Below are 22,279 nucleotides of genomic sequence, written 5' to 3'. Positions count from 1 at the left end.
CGGGCGGGGCGGAGGTGCCGGCCCAGCCCTAGGCCCCGCCGCCGGCACCCACTCCCAGGTGCCGGTCCTCAGGTCCTCGCTTTCTCCCGGCGCCAGGGCCTCGGGCCGGGGGTGGGGCCTGACCGGCGGGCTCCGCCGGGCGCCGGGCGGTGCACGTGCGGGCGGGCTGGGATCCCCGGCGCCGGGGGCGGGGCACCCGGAAGCGCGCGCGGACTTGCCACGCCGAGCCGGCGGGCAGGAGAGCGGCGGGGAGGCGGCAGCGCGCCCGCCTATGCTCACAGGTGGGCGGCGGCGGAGGCGCGGCGGAGCGGAGCCGGGGTCTCCGGGACTCCAGCCGTCATACAGAGAGCCCAGCGGAGCAGAGCTCGGAAGACGCATCCGCGCCTCGGGAGGAATCTACCCTTCTCCCCTCCACCTGGGCCTCTTTGGCTGCAGCCGCACCTCGGCCCCGGAGCGCAGGTAACTTCCCTTCCAAGGTCATTCTTTGGGCGGGGCGGCGCTCGGGGCCCGCCCACGTCCTCACGGTCGGCGGGGGCGGGAGAGGTGCGCCCTGCGCGGAGCTGGAGACGCGGGGCTGGACGGCGACCCCGAGCGCTGCACCGGCGTCTGGTGGCCTCACCAGAACCGGGTGCGGGCGCCGGCCCCGGCGGCACACGCTTTTCTCCGCCCGCAGCCCAGAGGGCGAGTTTCCACCTGCACCCGGGCTTTGGGCGGGGACCGCTCGGCCCTCCCCATCCTGCACCGGCAGGTGAGCGCAGCCGCCCGCGCCCCGGCTGTCTGGGCCCGTGTGGTCGGCTGTCACCATGGGAACCGCTGGTACCCAGACGGCGCCAGCCCTAGTGGGAAGGGTCTGTGAAGGCGGCTGGGAGCCCCTAGAGCTCCCTGTCTGGCCGAGCCGAGCAAGAAAAGCCTGATGAAAATGAGACTCCCCCTCCCCCTCTTTCCTCTCCTGTTTGATTTCTCAGGCGTTGGCGGATAATCAGAGGCGTGGATGTGTTTACAAGATGTGAGTCGTGTTCTTTTCACCTTTACCTACTGAGTGCTTGTTACACCTCGTGGTGACAGGTGGAAATCGTGACACAGAAGGGCAGTATGAAGCCAGTGAAGAAAAACAAAGCGGAAGAACCTGAATTGGAGCCCCTGTGCTGCTGCGAGTACATCGATCGAAATGGGGAAAAGAACCACGTGGCCGCTTGTTTGTGTGATTGCCAGGATCTCGATGAAGGGTGTGATAGGTAAGGGCAGAGCCTTTCTTGAAGTTGACCCCACTGGCTCTCTTGAGAACTACCATGCTTACTTTAAGCTTAGCCATCCAGAACACTAGAATTTGCTCTTGATGCTATTCCCAAGGATCTAAAATTATGAGTTGTCTTCTGTGTCAGGTGTGAGGATTTTATGAAGGTGAATTACTCAGTGCACAACTGCGCAGCTGTCTATTCCTCTCAGTTTAGTAGGGCATTATTATTTTTCACTTCAAGGGAGAAGATGATGGAGAGAACAGGCAGATAAAGGGATAGTGGCAAGTTAAATGTATAAAAAATAAAGTGCAGACCAGCAGAATCTGTACATTTAAAGTGAACACATTGGTACCAGGACATTCCTACATTCTCAGTGTTCTCAGTATCTAGAGATCGACTACTTGAGGCTGGACTGCACCTGGCCACAAAGGGTTGAAAGGTCATGTTCTTGCTGTTGGCATTAGTCTCACCCCTTGTCCCTGGGGAGGAAATCCAGCCAGGGGGCATGTCCCTGCGCTGGACTGGCTGTTTTCAGCATGGGCAGCAACACTGTCTTGACTGATAATCATCGTATTTGGCTTTTATTTTCACCGTTATCCCAAGTCTTGGAAATTACTATCCAAAAAGATGATTTTTAACATCAGAGAAAAAATTTTGTACCAAACAGTAATAATGAGGTTTTAATCCATTTTCTAAATAATTATATACCTAAAATTGTTGCCCTATGGAAAGCACAATGTGGGAGGAGAATAAGAATGTTGGAAACTTGCTTATCCCATTAATGATTACTTCCGGTTAAAAAAAAGTCACTGTAGTGGCACGTTGCTGACTTAGAGCTTGGTGCATTCATCTAGACGTGAAGAGCGTCTTGGGACCACTGTAGTTTACTACCAGAGCCCTGAAGGCCCTATAGACCTTTTGTAATTCTTCCTTGATAGTGTCTTTAGTCTTTTTTACAGGTATTTTTAAATGGACTTAGTCTAAAATCCATACGGAGAAAATGGAGCACTCTGCTTTAATGAATGGAAAAATGATGCTGTTTCCATAACCTCCATCACTCGAGACCACAGCTCTTCCATTAACCTTCTAACTCTTTCTGTCTGCTAGCCCTTGAGACCTGGGCCGTCCCTGAGCTCTCTCGCCTGCTCCTGCCATACCCTTCCCTGGAGATAGGCTCCCAGTCTCCCCTCTATCCTGCTGCTCTGTGTGACTCCCATGTACTTACCTCCTCTCACGTCCAAGTTGTTGCCTTTTCTAAATTGTTTGTCTACAATCAAGAGTTACTGTTCCTTGTCGTGCTAGCCTAAGTGTGCAAACATGTCAACAAATACTGTGCGTCCACGAAGCTCAGTCATTTCGCTCTGACTAGTTTGCTCTCCACTCTTCCTCATGCAGCCCCCTGGCCCTGCTAGACTGGTGACTCCCCGGGCACAGGACGGGTTTGTGCTGGGCACGTGCCGCTCCACTGGAACGCCTCCCTGCCTCCCCCCACCCCCACATGCTGGCCTGCCGTCGAGGTGGGGCGCAGATCCCACCTTTTTCACAGCGATCCCTCTCACGACTCCACCCAGCAGTGTCCACTCTCCTTTGAGCACACCTTACGGAGTTTGGCCACAATAGTTCACCGGGTGATTTTGCTGCTTTGTCTCTTCTCTGATCCTTCCCGAATTCCCATGTTGTCTTCATAACTAGATTATGAAATTTTTTTTGAGGATCTTAAGTCTCTATACTCACTCAAGTCTAAACAGTACTTGTACAGAGTATGTGTGTGTATTCCTGTGTTTGCTTCGTGGAGAAATAGTGTTAACTGTTAGATTTCTAAACATGGTCTTCTTTTTCGTATTAAGTAAATGCTGTGTGATCCAAAGAGCTCGTGTTCAGTGGTACAGAAGTAGAGTACTTGGCATTTAGCCTCTTTTATCATTTCTCCTGCTGTTTAGCCTACAGTGGGCCGTGGTTTTGAATTTAGCAAACCCATGTGAAGTGCCTTCTCTTTGTGCTCTTCTGACTAGATGGATGACATGTAAATCCATGCAGCCAGAGACTTGCGAAAGAATCATGGATACTATTTCTGATCGCCTCCGAATTCCTTGGCTTAGGGGAGCCAAAAAAGTTAACATTAGCATCGTCCCCCCGCTCATCCTCCTGCCCGTCTTCCTCCGCGTGGCTTCCTGGCACTTCCTCCTGGGGGGGCTGGTTTTGAGCTCCCTTCCCGGGCTGCTGCTGTGGTACTACTACCTCACCCACAGGAGGAAAGGACACACTCTGTTTTTCCTGAGCCTCGGACTCTTCTCTCTGGGCTACATGTACTATGTGTTCCTGCAGGAAGTGGTCCCCAGAGGGCGCGTGGGGCCCACTCAGCTGGCTCTCCTTACCTGCGGGTTATTTCTGATACTCTTAGCCCTGTACAGAGCCAAGAAGAATCCAGGCTACCTCAGAAATCCAGCAAGCAAGGACAAATCTGTCAGCAGTAGCCAAGTTGAATGCCTGAGCAGAGACGGGCTGGAGAAGACCAGAGGGCTCCCCGGCGCGGGATCGTCGGGCAGTCTCAGCAACCGCACGCCGAAGGATGATCTTAAGGGCTCTTGCAGGGTGTTGGCCGGAAGCCCTGCCAAGGCGAAGGAGGACTGGTGTGCCAAGTGTCAGCTGGTGCGGCCGGCCCGGGCGTGGCATTGCCGGCTCTGCGGCGTCTGTGTCCGGAGAATGGATCATCACTGTGTCTGGTATGCTGGAAAGATTTGGAGGCTTGCAAAGTGTGAAGTCCCCTAAGACCCTGGCCCTGTTTGATCTTCCTTTGTGCCATCCTAAAATTTCACTCCTTCCCAGCTTTACACCTTGCAGATATTCGTGGGCTGGCATGATGTTCCCACTTAGTCATCCGCTCTCCCAGTTCCACAGATGTAGTTCCTTCAGTCATTTCCCGAAGGGCTTTGTTGCTGTTGTTGTTGTTGTTGCTATTTTGCTGTTCTCTTCCGAGCCGCCCCTCAATGACTTTCTCCTTTGTAACAGAGAGGTATTTGCAGGTGAGTGACGTTTTTTAAAAAAGAATTGGATCAGAACCAATCTAGGTATATTTCCCTGGGCGGTGCCTTTTGAACACGGAGCTCAAGAAAGTGTTCCCGTACTTGTAGGTGACTTTGTCCCCTTGCCGTACACCCTTCATCATTTTGATTTCTCCTAGCCTACATTGTTGAGGTAACGCCCTGCCAGGTAACTCCCTATTTTGTTATTTGCTATGCGCAGAGAAATGGGCTTTTTTAGTGCCTGCCACCTGGCCAGTGCCTAATGAGGACACGGAAGGCCCCTGCCATGTGAAGCGCAACTTTGAAAGATAATGTTGCTGCTTCATGGAGTAAATCTAAAAGGGGGTAGCGTTTATTCAGATGTGAATGCTGTAAGTAGCATGTTTCCTACCCTCTAGCTCTTAGCTCTCAAGGCACTTGTGGTGAGTGAAGTATGCTTTTTATGGCTAGGATTCCGGTCATGTAGCATACCTTCTTCCCCACATGGGAGGGGACGTAGGGGACGGAGAGGGTGCAGGAGGCCAGGAGGGCCTTGGAGTGGACCTCAAGCACAGGGATACCTCTTTTCTGGAGCTTTCTTTAGGAATAAACAGGTATTTTCACTTTTAGATTTTAACTTCTGAGAGTCTTCATCATGTATTCTTGTGTGCGTGCGTGTGCGTGTGTGTGTGTATGTGGTGGCCCATTTACAAGAGTTGGTTTGCAGAGGGCCTGATAGCTCTGAATAAAAAGCTCTCTGCCCACTGGGGCCTCTTGGTGTGCGGTGGGCTGGAGAGATGCCTGTACATTCCGCCTGACAAATGGCCACGAGACAGAGCTTTCTCCCTGACAAGTAGTCTGCGTATTATCGAGTTGTTCTCCACCCCACAACACATTTCTAACCTCTTGGGATCTTTGTATTAATATATGTATTTAACATGTATTTTCCCATAGTGTGTAATACTTCCGGTTTTTTAAGTTTTCCTAACCGATACCAGCCTTTCCTTATTGTGGTAGTTACAATATTAACCCTCTTCATGGTTGGGTAATAGACTCGTTACGATTGAGAAAGATTTGTTAGCTGGGTTCTGCTTTTTACTTAGCTTTTCCTAATGATATGATTTCACTTTGGAAGGAGTGGAAAATATAAGACTACACCTCTCAATGGGCAAGTTTTTAATTCCCTAAAGTTGAAAAATAAGAGAACTTACTTTTTAATAACTGAAATTCACATGATCCCTGTTTTGAAACTTTTGTGTTTATTATGTGAGTTATATGGAGAACGTTTTTTTCCTTTTTCATTGAACTATAGTGGATCTACAATGTTATATTAGGTTCAGGTGCACAGCACAGTCGTTCAGCGTTTATATTCATTATGAATTGATCATCAGCATGATAAATTTAGCTCCCGTCTGTATGAAGAACTTTAAAAAATATTTGCTTTTTCTTCCCCCTCTGCTGTTTTGAGGATAAATAGCTGTGTTGGAGAATCAAATCATCAAGCATTTATACTTGCCCTTTCGATCTTCTTGCTCACCTCGGTGTACGGGATAACATTGACTTTGGACACCATTTGTAGAGATAGAAGTGTCTTCACAGCTCTCTTCTATTGTCCTGGAGTTTATGCAGATTACAGGTGAGATGTGACTACCAGAGCACCGAGGCCCAGAGACGAGGGAGTGGGCATTGCTATTAATGCAAGGGGCCATGCTTTGCTGCTAGGTTAGGAGTTTTCAACCAAAACATAGAACAGGTTATTGGATGCTGGGTATCTTTGAAATGGCCAACAAAATTGTGTGTTTTTCTAGGGTGATGGCAAAAGGATCCTTGACCCTTACAGAGTGAGGAACTAGTACCCTGCAAATAGGCCCGGGTCACTCGCATGACCACTGGCATGCCCCCCGGTTAGCAATGGTGAACCAAGAGCTGTAAACTGAGAGTCCCAGGGGATATGTGGGGTCTGTTTTGTCGTAAATGATCATGGCAAGTCACTTGATTGCGGCTTTCTCTTGCTCTTTAGCCCTATCTTGATTTATTGCTTCTAACCCTTTTGTGGAGCTCTCACAATTTCTATAACATTTACTTTTTAACTTCCACTGGTTTGTCCTGTTCTACTTTTTAAAAAAATCACCACTCATGATTACTGTGGTATCTAGGTCAAAATTTCCTTTGTTAGGTTGGGGCACATTTATATATTGTGAAGATCTCCATGCCTTGTCAGAAGCTGGGGTTTTGCAGCTTTGGGCCCAGCGAGCCCCTCCCCAGATTGCTGCGGGCCCCCTGCCTGGTTTCTTTGTGCCCTCCTCCTCTCTTTTTCCTCTGATGCGGATGCTGTTTGGTATCTCTGGCCAGCCCCTCCCCCACTCCCCCAGTCTGAGCTAGGACAGCGCTGCCCCCAGGGTCCTTTTCTTTCTTCTCACTCTGTTCTCAGAACAATCCCTGCTTTACCCACCCAGCGCCCCTGTGAAGGTATTTGCTTATTAGTCTGTGGACAGATCTTCCATTGCCATCATAGATCTAGATATTTGTGGGCATTATTAGAACACACTGGTCCTCCTCCTCCTCGGGGTAAGTTCCTTTTATTTTTCTATATTCAGAGTGTTAGTAGGTTGTGAAATTCTGCAGTCACACTGCGCATGATAAATGTCCTAACAGCAGAGCACGTCTGTATGTCACTAAGCATGAATTTTGTGGACTTTCTGTGGGCCACTGATGTGGAATGAGGAACACAGTCCGCTCTTGGTACCCACCGTCTGTATAGGTGCTTCACGTCACCCTGCTGAGCCCTGGTGTTCCTCATCTTTATGGTGGGGTAATCATCTCTGAGTCCCTTTCAGCTTAACAAATGAAGATTCAGGATGGGTTCATTTCCAGCTAACTCATTTGCAAATGTTTGAAAATAATCATTTGGCGGACATTAGTCAGCCTCTCCTCCTGTCTTCGTAAGGAGCTGAAAGGAGCTTTCTTGTCCTGTGTGATTCGGTTTGGCTGGAAGAAGCTGGACTGGAAATGTGACGGTGCTCCTACATAGAAGTAAAGGACTCGTGTCTCCTTTGTGTTCACCGACGTTGTACTGAAAAGAGTGGAGACGAACAGCTTTAGCACCGTTCCAGCTTCCTGGGGGACGTTTATAGCACGTCATGGTGCCTTCGTTTTCCCCTTGGTTAAGAATTATTTAGGAATTGTTCATTCATCTGATAGCTTTTGAATGCTGTTATGTCAGGCGCTGTGTTGTTTGTGTGGGGGATACTGAGTGCAAAAATGTCCTTGCTATTCTAATATAACATCCTAGGAAAAGAGGCAGCAAGAATGACAGCATGAAACAGGACATGAGTAGTCACAGGTTAAGCATTTTGGTGTTCTGAGGGTAGAAAAGCATCTTCCAATTGGGATAGTTGGGGAAAGCACCAGAGTCCTTGGTGATGGGTGCTGTGTGTGTCAGACGTGAGGATGGTGCCGGCTTTGTGACTGAAACGGTCGGCATCCTGACCCGCCCTTTGTCCTCCCAGCTCCGCCCTGTCCTTCACCTGCGTGTGGTACTCCGTGATCATCACGGCGGGCATGGCGTACATCTTCCTCATCCAGCTGATCAACATCAGTTACAACGTCACCGAGCGGGAAGTCCAGCAGGCCCTGCGTCAGAAGACGGGGCGCCGGCTCCTCTGCGGGCTCATCGTGGACACGGGCCAGTACAACCGGGGCTTCCTGCGGAACTGGCACCAGTTCTCCACCCTGGGCACCGCCCCCTGCCACCACCCCGCCGAGGACATTGTCTGAAGTGCCTTCTGTGTGGCTCTGTGAGGGGTGGCTCTCCCCTCTGCGCCCTCCCAGTGTACCCGTCGGCGTCCGTGCAGGATGTTCGCTTTTATCCCCCGTTTCTTAAAGGCTGTCTAGGGCCATGCTCAGGTTTAGACACAGGACTGGGAAGAAATGATTTTTTCTGACTTCACCTTAAGAGATTTTTATATCGAAGCAGTAAAGGTAGAGTCATTCTTTTCCAGTCACCTTGTTCACTAACTCAGTCACCAGGAGCGGGAGAGGATGCAGATTGCTCATGCACAGCTTGATAGAAGCCATTCCCATACATTAGCAGGGGAGAAAGAGTTTGGATTAGGATCCTTTCCAGTCCCTCTTTCAATTCCTGATAGCCATGTGACCCTTCGTTGAGTCACTTCCCCGAGTCTCAGGTTCGTTCGTAAAGTGGGGTGCCGCCGCCTGCCCTGGCTACCTCACGGTCGTGAGGGTCGTGCGAGGGACCAGGCGTGTGGAAAGCACTGGAAAATGACGGAAGCACCCAAGAGGGATGAAGTATTATTAGGAAAACTCGAAGTCCGAGAAAAATGTTTGCAGGTCAGAATATGGAAGCCAAAACTATCCGAGGAATCCATTTTCAGCATTTCAGAGTGAAAGAAAGATCCTGAAATACCACATTGTACCACATTGTACAGTTATGGTAATTTCTCTTTCTGAAGTATTAGACATTAGCTACTCAAACAGAAGATGATCGGATGGATTCACAGTGTCATCTGATCCTGAAGGGACAGTCAATAACAGTTCTATTTATCGGTAGTATAAGATACAGTGGTCATGAGTTTAGGTGGTGAGTCCTTATATTTATCTCATTTCTTCTGTATTTATTGTTTGGATTTACTCTGAATAACTCCAAACTCTAACAGGCATTACTGTTTTTTTCCTCTTTCCATGTTTCACCTGGGAAGGTGCTACTAGCACACTTTTCATGAGGCTGGAAGAGGAGAACAGACACTCCTGTGGGGGAACAGTTTACACCCTTTCCTGGGTAGGGTGGCTGGTCAATATCAAGGGCTCGATTTTTTTTTTTCCATATAAGTAATGCAAACACTGTCAGTTACAGTACTCGGTTGCAAAAACCAGTTTTCTGGCATTTATATTCTGGCATGAACTCTGAGGAGTTGATGGACATCTTCCTACTTGCACATTACTTCTCATTCACCTTGCCCTAGACAAAGTATCTCACTTGGAGAGAAAAAACAGGGTATTTATGGTTTCCACTAATTAATGGATTATGGTTCTTCCCTAGCTCTTCCTAAAATCTTATCTTTTTTATCATATCTTGAAACTGAAAATGTATAAAAGATTAAATATTTATAGAGAATGGGTCTGTTCTGCCAAGGAGTTAGGATGAGGCAATTTCGGATGGCGGAGAACACCCTCTTGAAATATTTAGTTTTTTACATGTGCTTATTTTGCAGTCCCAAAGAAAATTCATGAGTCCTTAAGTTTGCTTTGGTTTATAGCTTAATATCGGGGAAATATTGCCAGTTTTTTCAGTCTGTCTGTGCATGCTGTTGTCGTAAGAAGTTCATAAATGTTGAGAGGAAATACTGGTACTTCCTGCGACTCTGCCCTCTGCAGCTAGCACCATCCCTAGTCCTGCCAGGAAACAAAGCTGTCCTCAAGACAGTCAGCACCTCTTTATACAGGCTTGTCGCTGCTCTCCCCAGAGATGGATTGTTAAACCAGTGAGAGGCTCCGTATTCCACTGGGATGAGCCAAAGAGCAAGTCTGGGGTGTTAGCAGTCTGTGGTTTCTACAGTGATGCCCTGGCTCTGGCCCAGAGTCAAGCATTCATTTGGAATTAACATTGGATCTGAGAGAACTAATTCCTTCCTGCTAGGTTTGAGATAAGAGAGAGAGGAATAAGGTCAAGGACAGCACATGCGGCCAGAGCTCTCTAGTTGTAGTCTCTTGAATGCCAGATGTATAGCCAACTCTAATCGTCTAACAGTTGATAATAGAATTCATAGAAACAATAGTATAGTCAGTAATTTTAGCCTCTTGCCAAATCTTTAACAACCATCAAAATATGACCTGATAAAGATGAGTAGTACCCGAGACCGCAGTCACGTGGGAGAATTAGGAACGATTGCCATTTTTATAATAGCACAGACCTAATGGTTTCTCTACATGGGGCCTCTCAGGTTCCCTCACCTGCATAAGGACTCCTTGAATATTACTCCGGCTGGTTGGGATGAAGTTGCTTGTTTTAAGTTCCTTGAGATCATGATTGGCATTTTACAGGAGAAAGCTCAAACTTTTGAAAAAGTTCTGTGGTTTTATGGGGATAAAAGCCTACTGAAGTATTTGTACCACAAGGAGCAGCAAACAAGGGGCTCTTTGTGAGCAGGGTTTCTGTAGGCCCCGGGACACCCTAAGTCTTAAGTCTACGCTCCTAGATTCTTACACCTTTTTATGACCTGGAACTATTTGAGGGATTTTGTCCTTTTAAAGGACAAGGCCTCTAGGAACGAATGAGTCCCAGAGAAACCTGTGGTGGCGGCGGCGGCCATGGGAGAATTGCTCTGCAGCCCTATAAACCAGCAGTTTGTTGGCCAGAGAGGCAAGTCCTCCCCCAGCACAACTCCCTTTTCTCCACCCCCCTCCCGCCCCTGCCCCTCCATCCTCAGCCTGTTAATAAACATACTGATATGGAGCTTTAGCAAACCATCTACTATATTCTGACCACTTACATTATGGTCATGCCATCGTGTGCTATTCCTGGGGAAGGGAAGTGGGCCCGTTCTCAAGATTTAAGGGAAAAATAGTTAAGGATCAGGATTGCAGGAAAGGAGAAACGTCCTTTAGTATTTAAAATGCTTTTTTAATGATACCCAAAGAGTACTTCGTGGTTCTAGCTGGGCCCACCTGAAATGAACTGACCGTGAACAAGCCTTAAGTGAGTTTTAGGGACACTGTTGGTCATCTCACCTCAGCCACCTCTGTGTCTGCTTAGGATGCATTCAAGTAGTGTTGTCCTTTGCTGAATGAAGTAATTGGTGTCATCCACTGTGCCACCTGCCTAGCAGAAAGACTGCTATGAACTTTCTTACGCAATAGTCCTTGGTACTTCTAATATTTTTAGTAAGAGAAAATTTTCTATACTAGCATCTTCCACTGCCAGAAAACACAAGACCAGTAAGGTTCCCTAGAATACTGACCCATCTGCTTCGTAGACTGTATTTCCTTTGGGTAGGACATTAGCTTTTTATTACAAAACTCAACTTCCATAAGCAAAAATATGACATCTAGAAGCACAGTTTTAACCAGGATGTTTCAACAGCTTTGTGAAATTTAAGGGTCTCTTTAAACGAGGTAAGTGGGTTTATAGGACTTCATTTTAGCCATATGTAGGTACCCTGCTTTTGAAAAAAGAAAATTTCCTCAAACAAGTAAGGGAGGATAGAGCCTTTCGTTGGGGCACCTGTGCGGAATCTGGTTTTCTCAGCAGCAGCGGGGCAAGTATGGCGTTTTATGTTAAGCACTGCCAAGGTGTGATGCAGGGGAAGGAGGAGAGCTATGCTTAACTCTAATAACGTCCCCTGGGTTCCTGTGGGTGTTTGCTGTGATTAACGGAAACGTTCTGCGGAATCAGCTACGTGTAATCTCGTTGCTAATGGGCTGTTAGCCCACTCGCGTCGGCACCCTGTGCTTCTCTATAATGGCGGCAGGAGCCACAGACTGAGTGGTTCATGGAGACAAGTCTCTCAGAGGCTGCAGCTAATTCCAGCTCTTTCTGAGTTGGGCTTTTGACTTACTGCTACTCTAGCCTTCCTGGTGGCACCTTCTCTCCTAGAAAATTCATACTTCAAAGGCAAAGCTTTAAAACCAGAGCCAGTCGATTCCAGTTACCGATGCAGCACACACCCTGTATTTCTTCCCATGGCACCACTGACAAGATGCCATGTTCTAGAACTGGGAAGCTCAGTCTGCTCTGATCCTGTGGTCTGGGTGGATTCGATGATTTGCATTGTTAGGACTTTTGAACCTTTTCACCGGATTACATTTCTGGGTCTGATGTTAGGCTAAAGGAAATCCAGGAATATTTAATGTTCGCTATTTAATGCAACTGGCCCAGCAACATTAAAGGGGATTCCTGACGCCAGCTCTAGAGGCTGCGGGCTAGACGTTTTGCACTGTTTTTTATACGTGTATTCATACCCTTTTATCACCTCAGACTCAGACACAAGGCCTTTTAAATGGAGATTTAAAAGACTACTGCCATTTATGTAAAATAATGTACCGTGACCAAGTTGCTTTAAATGGAAAATAAAGTGCTTTCTTTAAGGGAAATGGTGTTTATTGGTGTGTCTTCTCCTGAACTCTTTTGCCTTAAGAGAAGCCTGTGTGTGTTAGAGCTGGGCCGCTCCACTGGCTACCGAGGTGTCCCCGTCTTGCAGACCTAAGTTATCCCTGGCCCTAAACACTCCGTTTCCTGGTGGTTACTTTGTCTAGTTTTATAGGCCAGGGATACTGCTGCTTTGGGCATTTTGTTAGCAGTACTATTTCTAATCATGTCTTTAGGATAGCCCAGCAAGAACTACAGATCATTTACTAAGGGATTTTCCTGTGGGTCTTTAGGAGGTTCCATAAGTAGGTAAAAAGTCCTCACTGGCCCAGTCAGAATGTGGACTGCCAATGACTCAATGGCTAATTGATGCTTGAGGTGAAGTAAAAATAAAGGAAAGCTTAAGAGAGGAAACTTAAGCTTTATGGGATTTAAGACTAAGTGGATTAGTCTTAAAAAGTTTTTAGATGACAACTGTATAATCATATTAAAGGAAAAGACGTGGGGACAGGGACACTGTAGAAGGAATAAAGTTCAATTTAGGGTGTTTTGTCATTTCTGAGTAAATCTTCACACATGTTCCACAGAAAAAGGATGTAAGTCATTGTGCAGGTGGTGGAGCTGGATATCCCTTCTAGGAAGTAAGGACAACAACAATTTATTGAACACATATTCAACTTTATCTTACCAACTCGAATTTTCAACCTAGCAACTACTAGCAGTTACCTCGGCTGCAAGGGGCTTTCTTGTTCTACCGATGTACTTGTCTATTACTTAGATTTGTTATAATGAACATGTATTTTATAATGAAAATGTTTTTTCTAGCAGGTAATTCAGACAATTCACAGAAGAGCATTTGTCAGTCTCTATAGTCATCTGCACCTTGAAGATGAAATCGTTCTTTGAATTCATCTCAATATGTGGATCAAACCGAGCGGAGGACTAGAAGAGAGACGGAGTGTATTATTTAGAAGCTGCAGTTGGAAGCATGCACAGATGTTTTAACGAATTGCTGGACTGCCCCTGAGAGAGTCATTAGCTTCTGGAATTCCCTTCATGCCTGTCAGCATGCACTGAAGAGAAGGATCTTTGGTGCCATAGTTGCCCCTCAGTGAGACAGTCGCTGCCCTTTGCAGCAGCTGCACTGGGTCCCATTTGGGATGCGGCTTCCCAGCAGGGTGGGCACAAAGGAGGGCGTCTGGCAGAGGGCCTCTTGCCAACGCTATGGTACTAGGTCACGGACCACCTGTGACTCCTTTTCTGCGTACTCACTGCCTTTAATTTCTATTACGTTACATTTGTCAACAACTCATGTTAAACTATAGGGACACATTTTCTTTCAGAGACTCAGGCAAGCAAACACTTGCCTCTTTAAAGTTTCTGATGCTAAAAATATATAGGATGCATTTGAATAGTTGAGCTTTACACTGTTTGAATGATCCTGCTGTGATAAATGCTTTAGTGAACTAATTAGCAATCCAACAGAAATCAAAGAAGGAAGTAAAAATTCCCCAGAGAGGCCCTTTGATCCAAGAAGTGCCCGGCGGGCCACAGAGCAGGTGTCTGTGTGAGCGTGCGGATGCCCGGCCCGCACACGGCACCCACTCTCTCAGCGCCGATGTCCGCCGCCGCCGCACCCGGGCCCAGGGCTCAGCGCAGCGCAAATGGCTGGAAGTCTGGGAGAATTTCAGCCACCTTCCGGCGGAGTTGCTCTCGCCTTTCTTCTTTTATTTTTTCCTCTTTCATAAATTTTACAGACTTCTTCCATGTCTCAAATGTGATCCAGAGAGTCCTCCTTTAAACAGAAAAGGAGGAAAAGTTAAACACGATGGAAAAGTTGACTTTCCATCGGAAGTACATTAAAAACCGTAGAAGAAGAACTCTTTGAATACAGTGTTAAAAGATATGGAGATCAAAATTGGAAATGGGACAGTGAGAAATGCTAATGAAGAAAATAACAGCGGCGAAACAGGATGGAGGGACTGATAGGTCATTTTTATTTTCCATCAGGCGATCAGGGAAACTCTCCGTGAGGTGAGATTTGGGCAGAGCACCCAGGGGCCTCTGAACACGCAGGCCATGAGACACCCCCAGGTGATCTGATCACAGCCTGCGTCTTGTGCTCAAGACAGGACCAGTGGACCAAAGGCTCCAGCAGCCAAAGCCCTCAAGGCAAAGATGTTGGAGAAGCAAATGGAGCACCACAGTTACAGGCACTGAGGCCCAGGCACTTGGACGTCCAGGCCGACCTCATTGTAGTGCACTTCGCAGATAGTGCCCGTTTTATAAACTGAAGGTGTGCAGCAACCCTACACTGAGCGAGTCTGTCGGCACCACTTTTCCCAATAGTGTCTGCTTACTTCGTGTTTCCACGTTGCATTTTGGTAATTCTCACAATATTTCAAACATTCTCATTATCATGGTATTTGTTATGGTGATCTGGGATCAGTGACGAACCACGCCCATAGGAGACAGCAAACTTAACTGATAAATGTGTGTGTTCTGACTGCTTGACTAGCCATTCCATCTCTCTCCCTCTCCTCAGGCCTCCGTATTCCCTGAGACACAATGATACTGAAATTAGGTGAGTTAATAACCCTGCACTGGCTTCCGTGTGTTCAAGTGAAAGGAAGAGTCACATGTCTCTCACTTTAAATCAAAAGCTAGGAATGATTAAGCTTAGTGAGGAAGGCATGTCAAAAGCTAAGACAGGCCAAAAGCTAGGCATCTTTTGCCAAAAAGCCAAACTGTGAATGCAAAGGAAAAGTTCCTGAAGGAAATTAAAAGTGCGAGTCCAGCGAACACACAAATACTAAGAAAGCAAAACAGCCTTATTGCCGATATGGAGAAAGTCTGAATAGTCTGGAAAGAAGATCAAACCAGTGATGACATTCTCTTCAGCCAAAGCCTAATCCAGAGCAAGGCCCTAACTCTCTTCAATTCTAGGAAGGCTGAGAGATGAAGCAGCTGCAGAAAAGTTGGAAGCTAGCAGAGGTGGTTCATGAGGTTTAAGGAAATAACCATCTCCGTAACATAAAAGTGAAGGGGAAGCAGCAGGTTCTCCAGAAGATCCAGCCAAGATAATTCATGATGGTGGCTGCACTGAACAACAGGTTTTCACTGTAGATGAAACAGTCTTATTGTGGAAGATGATGCCATCTAAGACTTTCTTAGAAGTCAGTGCCTGGCTTCAAAGCTTCAAAGGACAGTCTGACTCTCTTGTTAGGGGCTAAGGCAGCTGGTGACTTGAAGTTGAAGCCAGTGCTCCCTGACCATTCTGACAATCCTACGGCCCTTAAGAATTCTGCTAAATCCACTCTGCCTGTGCTCTGTAAATGGGACAATAAAGCCTGGATGACAGCACATTTGTTTACAACATGGTTTACTATCTTAAGCTCACTGTTGAGACCTACTGCTCAGAAAAAAAAAAAGATTCCTTGCAAAATAGGACTGCTCACTGACTATGCACTTGGTCACCCAGGAGCTCTGATGGAGATGGACAAGAAGACTGTTTTCATGCCTGCTAGCACAACATCCATTCCGCAGCCCATGGATCAAGGAGTCATTTTGACTTTCAAGTCTTTATCATTTAAGAAATACATTTCTTAGGGCTATACCTCTCTATATAGTGATTCTTCTGATGCATCTGGGCAAAGTAAATTGAAAACCTTCTGGAAAGGATTCACCATTCTAGATGTCATTAAGAACATTCATGATTCACGAGAAGAGGTCAAAATACCAACATTCACATGAGTGTAGAAGAAGTCAATTCCAGCCCTCATGGGTTGAGGGGTTCCAGACTGGAATGGAGGCAGTAAGTGCAGATGTAGGGGAAACAGCAAGAGAATTAGAATTAGAAGTGGAGCCTGAAGATGGGACTGAACTGCTGCAATCTCATGATACAACTTTAATGGACGAATGGTTGCTTCTTATGGCCGAGCAAAGAAAGTGGTTTCTTGAGATGGGATCTACTCCTGGTGAAGATTGTTGAAATGACAACAAAGGATTTAGAATATTACATAAACTTAGTTGATAAAGCAGCAACAGGGGATGAGAGGATTGACTCCAATTTTAGAAGTTCTACTGTGGGTAAAATGCTACCAAACAGTATCATATGCTACAGAGAAATTGTGAAAGGAAGAGTCAGTTGGTGCAGTCAACTTTATTGTTGTCTTTTTAAAGAAATTGCTGTAGCCACCTCAACCTTCAGCAACCACCATCCTAATCAGTCAGCAGTCAGTAACATCGAGGCAAGACCTTCTACCAGCAAAAAGATTATGACTCCCTGAAAGCTCAGATGATGGTTAGCCTTTTTAGCAATAAAAAATTAAGGTAAGTACATTGTTTTTTAAAACATAATTCTAATGTACATTTAATAGTATAGTATGAACATAACTTTTATGAGTACTGGGAAGTAAAAATTCACTCGGCTCACTAATTACGATATTCGCTTTACTGCAGTGGTCTGGAACTGAGCCCACAATACCTCTGAGGTGTGCTTGTGTATATTGTTTAAAACGCCCACTGGTAACATCACCTCCAACAATGAACACCACCACCCTTGAATTTTAGTTGAGAAAAGATTACCCTAATGTCCAGGTTCTGGAATCACAGTTCGGGAGGATCACAAGTTGAAGCGAGGATTATCTGCTGTCAGAGGGGAGACATGCAATGGCCTTTTAGGATAACACAACTACCTGTACACTAGGAATGTGAAGGTAAGCCAGATAGTCTCTGCCCACAGAGGGAGTTACCCTGGTGAACGGATCACTTCAATGCAGTGAGGAGCTGTCATGGTGGAGATACGCACTGGGTACCTCCCCAGTCTGGTGGTAAGGGACATCACAAGTTTTTGAAAGAGATTATCTGAACTGAATTTTTGTCAGACAAAAGGCTTTCCTAGAAGAGGGCATGTCTTGAGTAAAGGCAAAACAGGCAAGAATAGCATGGTGTGTGTAAGGAATTATAAGCAGAGTTATGTTGCTGAAACAGAAATGTAGAGTAGCTAAGTTTATATTTTCACAACTCGAGGCATAGATGGGATTTATTCTAGCTTCTTGACCTTCTCATGAAACCCTGGAATGCATCACAGTCCCCATTAACTCTATGGCTGATGGTGGTTTGCTGTTTCTGATAATGTTGATTTTTGTTGCTGGAAGTTAAAAACTAAAAGGCTGCAAGGAGTGCAGCTGCTTCATTTGCTTTCTTCCTTTGTCCATCCAGGCCTCCACTTAGAGCCGCCCGTCCTCGGCTATCTGCCCACTCAGTCCTTGCCCGTCTCCCACTCTTACCTCTGTTCACATCTTTCTCCTGGCTACCCTCCCACTTTTGACTTCTACATTTCATCTCCTACTCTTCTCCCCTGATGGAAATGCTCTGCCCCCGCTGGAGGAAATCTTCCTAGACCATCATTGCCTGCATTTATCTTTTCTTCCTCTGAACTCCTACAGCACATGGTCACAGTCACTGGTTTGGTACTTACTTAGGTATGTGTGTAAGTATGTATCTAATCTGTTACATTTCTACTGAATTATAAGAGCCAGACACCATGTTATTGGGTATTTTTTATGCTTGGCAAATATGATTTGGTAGATGAGCTATGGATGTATTATGTAATAAATGTGATTTAAGTCACAACATAAGAGTTCTTAACCTGTGGTCCACAAACTCCTTGACATTTTATGTAACACTGTATGGGATGTGCACAGGTGCATTTTTGGGGGTCTTGGTGTGTGACTTATTACTGTGAAGGGACCTGTGACTCCAAAATGCTTCAGAAATAAAGTACCGAGGCAATATTGGAAATATAAGAAGTACTTCTTTGTCGCTTGTTATAGTCTTTGTTTTAAAATGTATTTTGTGGGGTGCCTAGGTGGCTCAGTTGGTTAAGCGTCTGCCTTCGGCTTAGGTCATGATCCCAGGGTCCTGGGATCGAGCCCCGCATTGGGCTCCCTGCTCAGCGGGAAGCCTGCTTCTCCCTCTCCCACTCCCCCTGCTTGTGTTCCCTCTCTTGCTGTCTCTCTCTCTGTCAAATAAATAAATAAAATCTTTAAAAAAAAAATGTATTTTGTCTGACATAAGTATTTCTACCCTGGTTTTCTTTCCACTTCCTTTTGCATGATAAATGTTTCTCCATCCCCTTACTTTCAATCTTTAGGTGTCTTTCGGTCTGAAATGAGTCTCTTGTAGGCAGCATATAGATGGGTCTTGCTTTGTTTTCCATTCTATCATCCTATGTCTTTTGATTGGAGCATGTAGTCCATTACATTCAAAGTAATTATTGATAGGTATGTGCCTATTGCCATTGTTTCATGGTTGTTTTTGCAGTTCTTTGCTCCTTTCTTCTCTTGCTCTTCTCTCATGGTTTGCTGGCTTTCTTTAGTGATATACTTGGATTCCTTTCTCTTTATTTTTTGCCTATCTATTATAGGTTTTTGATTTGTGGTTACCATTAGGTTTACATATAACATCTTCTGCATATAGCGGTCTATATTAAGTTGATGGCTATTTAAGTTTGAACCCATTATAAAGGCACTAAATTTTTACTCCCTGCTTCCTCCAACCACCATGTTTTAGGTATATGGTATCATACTTTACATTTTTTTATTTTGTGAGTCTCTTGACCAATTTTTATAGATATACTTAATTTTATTGCTTTTATGCTTCCTACTTTTCTTACTCCTGATTATGGTCTTTCCTTTCCACTCAAAGAGTCCCCTTTAACATTTTTGGAAGGCTAGTTTAGTGGTGATGAATTTCTTTAATTTTTGTTTGTCTGGGAAACTGTCTCCTATTCTGAAAGATAACCTTGCTGGATAGAATATTTGTGGTTGCAGATTTTTTTCTTTCAGCACATTGAATATATCATGTCACTCCCTTCTGGTCTGCAATGTTGCTGAAAAATCAGCTGATAGCCTTATGGGGTTTCCTTTGTATGTAACTGTTTTCTCTTGCTGCTCTTAAAACTCTCTATCACTACCTTTTTGCCATTTTAATTACCATGTGTTTTGGTGTAAAAGACAAAGGAGAACACTACATAATCATAAAGGGAACAGTCTAACAAGAAGATATAACAATTGTAAATGACTATGCACCCAACATGAGAGCACCCAAATACATAAAGCAGCCAATAAACATAAAGGAAGTAATCAACAGTAACAGCAATAATAGTAGGACACTCTAACATCCCATTTATATCAATGGCTAGATCATCCAAACAGAAAATCAACAAGGAAACAATAGATTGGAATGACACATTGGACCAGATGGATCTAACAGATATATTCAGAACATTCCATCCTAAAATAGCAGAATACACATTCTTTTCAAGTGCACATGGAACATTTTCAGAACAGATCAGATGTTAGGACACAAACCAAATCTCAACAAATCCAAAAAGATCAAAGTCATACCATGCATCTTTTCTGACCATAATACCATGAAACTAGAAATCATTCACAAGAAAAAATCTGGAAATAACACAAATACATGGAGGTTGAATAACATGCTACTAAACAATGAATAGGTCAGCCAAGAATTCAAACAGAAGTCAAAAAATACATGGAGGCAAATGAAAATGAAAATAAAATGGTCCAAAATCTTTGGGATATGGCCAGAGCTGTTCCAAGAGGGAAGTTTATGGCAACACAGGCCTACCTCAAGAAGAAAAACCTCAAAACTAACCTTACACCTAAAGGAGCTAGAAAAAGAAAAAACAAAACCCAAAACCAGTAGAAGGAAGGAAATAAGACAACAGAAATAAATGAAATTGAAGCTAAAAACAAAAACGAAACAAAAAAGACCACAATAGCACAGATCAATGAAACCAGGAGCTGGTTCTTTGAAAAGATCAACAAAATTGCTAAACCTTTAGCCAGACTCATCAACAAAAAAAAAGAGGACTCAGAAATGAAAGAGGGGGTGCCTGGGTGGCTCAGTTAAGCATCTGCCTTCGGCTCATGTCATGATCCCTGGGTCCTGGGATCAAGCCCCGCATCTGGCTCCCTGCTCAGTGGGGAGTCTGCTTTTCCCTCTGCCCCTTCCCCTGCTAATGCTCTCTCTCTCAAATGAATAAAAAAACAAAAAACTTAAAAAAAAAATGAAAGAGGAGAAATAATAACCAACACCACAGAAATACAAAGGATTGTAAGAGAATATTATGAAAAGCTCTATGCCAACAAATTGGACAACCTAGAAGAAATGGATAAATTCCTAGAAACATATAACCTCCCAAAACTGAATCAGGAAGAAATAGAAAATTCGAACAGACCAGTTACCAACAATCAAATTGGATCAGTAACCACAAAACTCCCAACAAACAAAAGTCCAGGCCCAGATGGCTTCACAAGTGAGTTTGACCAAACATTTAATTAATTTTTTTATTTATTCATTCGAGACACAGAGAGAGAGAGAGAGAGCATGAGCAGGGGGAGAAGCAGAGGGTGGGGGAGAACCAGGCTTCCCGCCGAGCAGGGAGCCTAACGTGGGCCTCGACCACAGGACCCTGGGATCATGACCTGATCCAAAGGCAGATGACCAACCATCTGAGCCACCCAGGCGCCCTGACCAAACATTTAAAGAGGAGTTAAGACCTATTCTTCTCAATCTATTCCAAAAAGTAGTAGGAGGGGACGCCTGGGTGGCTCAGTTGGTTAAGTACCTGCCTTCGGCTCGGGTCATGATCCTGGGGTCCTGGGATCAAGTCCTGCATCGGGCTCTTGCTCAACGGGGAGCCTGCTTCTCCCTGTCTGCCGCTCCCCCTGCTGTGCTCTCTCTCTCTCTGACAAGTAAATAAAATCTTAAAAAGTAGTAGAGAAAGGAAAGCTTCCAAATTCATTCTATGTGAGGCCAGTATTACCCCAATATCAAAACCAGATAAACACTACAAGAAAGGGGTGCCCGGGGGCTCAATTGGTTAAGCATCTGACTCTTGATCTCAGGGTTGTGAGTTCAATCTCCACTCTGGCCTTCAAGCTGGGCATGGAGCCAACTTAAAAAAAAAAAAAAGATACTACAAGAAAGAGACCTACAGGCCAATATCTCTAATGGACACAGACACAAAAATCCTCAACAAAATACTAGTAAACCTAATCCAACAATACATTAAAAAAATCATTCACCACAGGGCGCCTGGGTGGCTCAGTTGGTTAAGCGACTGCCTTCGGCTCAGGTCATGATCCTGGAGTCCCTGGATCGAGTCCTGCATCGGGCTCCTTGCTCGGCAGGGAGCCTGCTTCTCCCTCTGACCCTCCCCCCTCTCATGTGCTCTCTCTCTCTCATTCTCTCTGTCCCAAATAAATAAATAAAATCTTTAAAAAAAAAAAATCATTCACCACAATCAAGTGCAATTTATTCCTGGGATGCAGGGGTGGTTCAATATTCACAAATCAATCAATGTGATATATCAACAAGAGAAAGAATTAAAAACTACATGATCATTTCAGTAGATGCAGAAAAAGCATTTGACAATGTACAACATCCATTCGTGAGAAAAACTCTCCACAAAGTAGGTTTAGAGGGAACATACCTCAACATAATAAAGGCCAGATACAAAGGAAAGGAAGGAAGGAAAGAGAGAGAAAGAACAAAAGGCCATACATGAAAAACCCACAGCTAACATCATACTCAGTGGTGAAAGATGGAGAGCTTCCCCCCATCAGGAACAAGACTAGGGTGCCCCACTCTCACCATTTTTATTCAACATAATACTGGAAGTCGTAGCCACAGCAATCAGACAAGAAAAAGAAATAAAAATCATCCAAATTGGTAAGGAGGAAGGTAAAACTTTCACTATTTGCAGATGGCATGATACTATCTATAGAAAGCCCTAAAGACTCCACCAAAAAATTAGTAGAAGTAATAAATGAATTCATAAGGTCACAGGATACAAATTCAATATACAGAAGTCCATTGCATTTCTTTTTTTTTTTTTTTTT

General features: G+C 45.2%; 2 protein-coding genes across 7 annotated transcripts in view; one reads left to right on the top strand and one right to left on the bottom strand.

Annotated features, from left to right (window-relative positions):
- The first annotated feature begins 192 nt into the window (after positions 1 to 192).
- ZDHHC23 (zDHHC palmitoyltransferase 23) lies at positions 193 to 11,018 on the top strand. 3 transcript variants are annotated; one of them, XM_081796853.1, is made up of 5 exons: positions 193 to 459; positions 1,066 to 1,235; positions 3,251 to 3,961; positions 5,718 to 5,876; positions 7,750 to 11,018. In XM_081796853.1, exons 2-5 carry the CDS (start codon positions 1,093 to 1,095, stop codon positions 8,015 to 8,017), a joined length of 1,281 nt encoding a protein of 426 aa, XP_081652979.1. In that variant the 5' UTR covers positions 193 to 459; positions 1,066 to 1,092; the 3' UTR covers positions 8,018 to 11,018. The 3 variants fall into 3 exon arrangements, with proteins under 3 accessions (XP_081652979.1, XP_006739303.1, XP_030890300.1); XM_006739240.3 differs by having other exon boundaries at positions 5,709 to 5,876; XM_031034440.2 differs by having other exon boundaries at positions 310 to 459; positions 966 to 1,235; positions 5,709 to 5,876.
- Positions 11,019 to 13,001: 1,983 nt separating this feature from the next.
- The window catches only part of CCDC191 (coiled-coil domain containing 191), a 94,822-nt gene continuing 85,544 nt past the window's right edge, over positions 13,002 to 22,279 (bottom strand). For 3 of the 4 annotated variants that reach the window (XM_081796762.1, XM_081796767.1, XM_081796772.1), the window contains one exon: positions 13,002 to 14,139. In XM_081796762.1, coding sequence (XP_081652888.1) covers positions 13,995 to 14,139 — 145 coding nt within the window. In that variant the 3' untranslated portion in view covers positions 13,002 to 13,994. The remainder of the gene's footprint in view (positions 14,140 to 22,279) is intronic. The other variant, XR_014138221.1, reaches the window with a different exon arrangement.

This window comes from Leptonychotes weddellii, chromosome 1 (genome assembly GCF_054177405.1).
Source record: "Leptonychotes weddellii isolate Sample4059 chromosome 1, ASM5417740v2, whole genome shotgun sequence".
Lineage (NCBI taxonomy): Eukaryota > Metazoa > Chordata > Mammalia > Carnivora > Phocidae > Leptonychotes > Leptonychotes weddellii.
The sequence above is the reverse complement of the archived record's forward strand: the minus strand, read 5'-3'. Positions and strand labels throughout refer to the sequence as shown.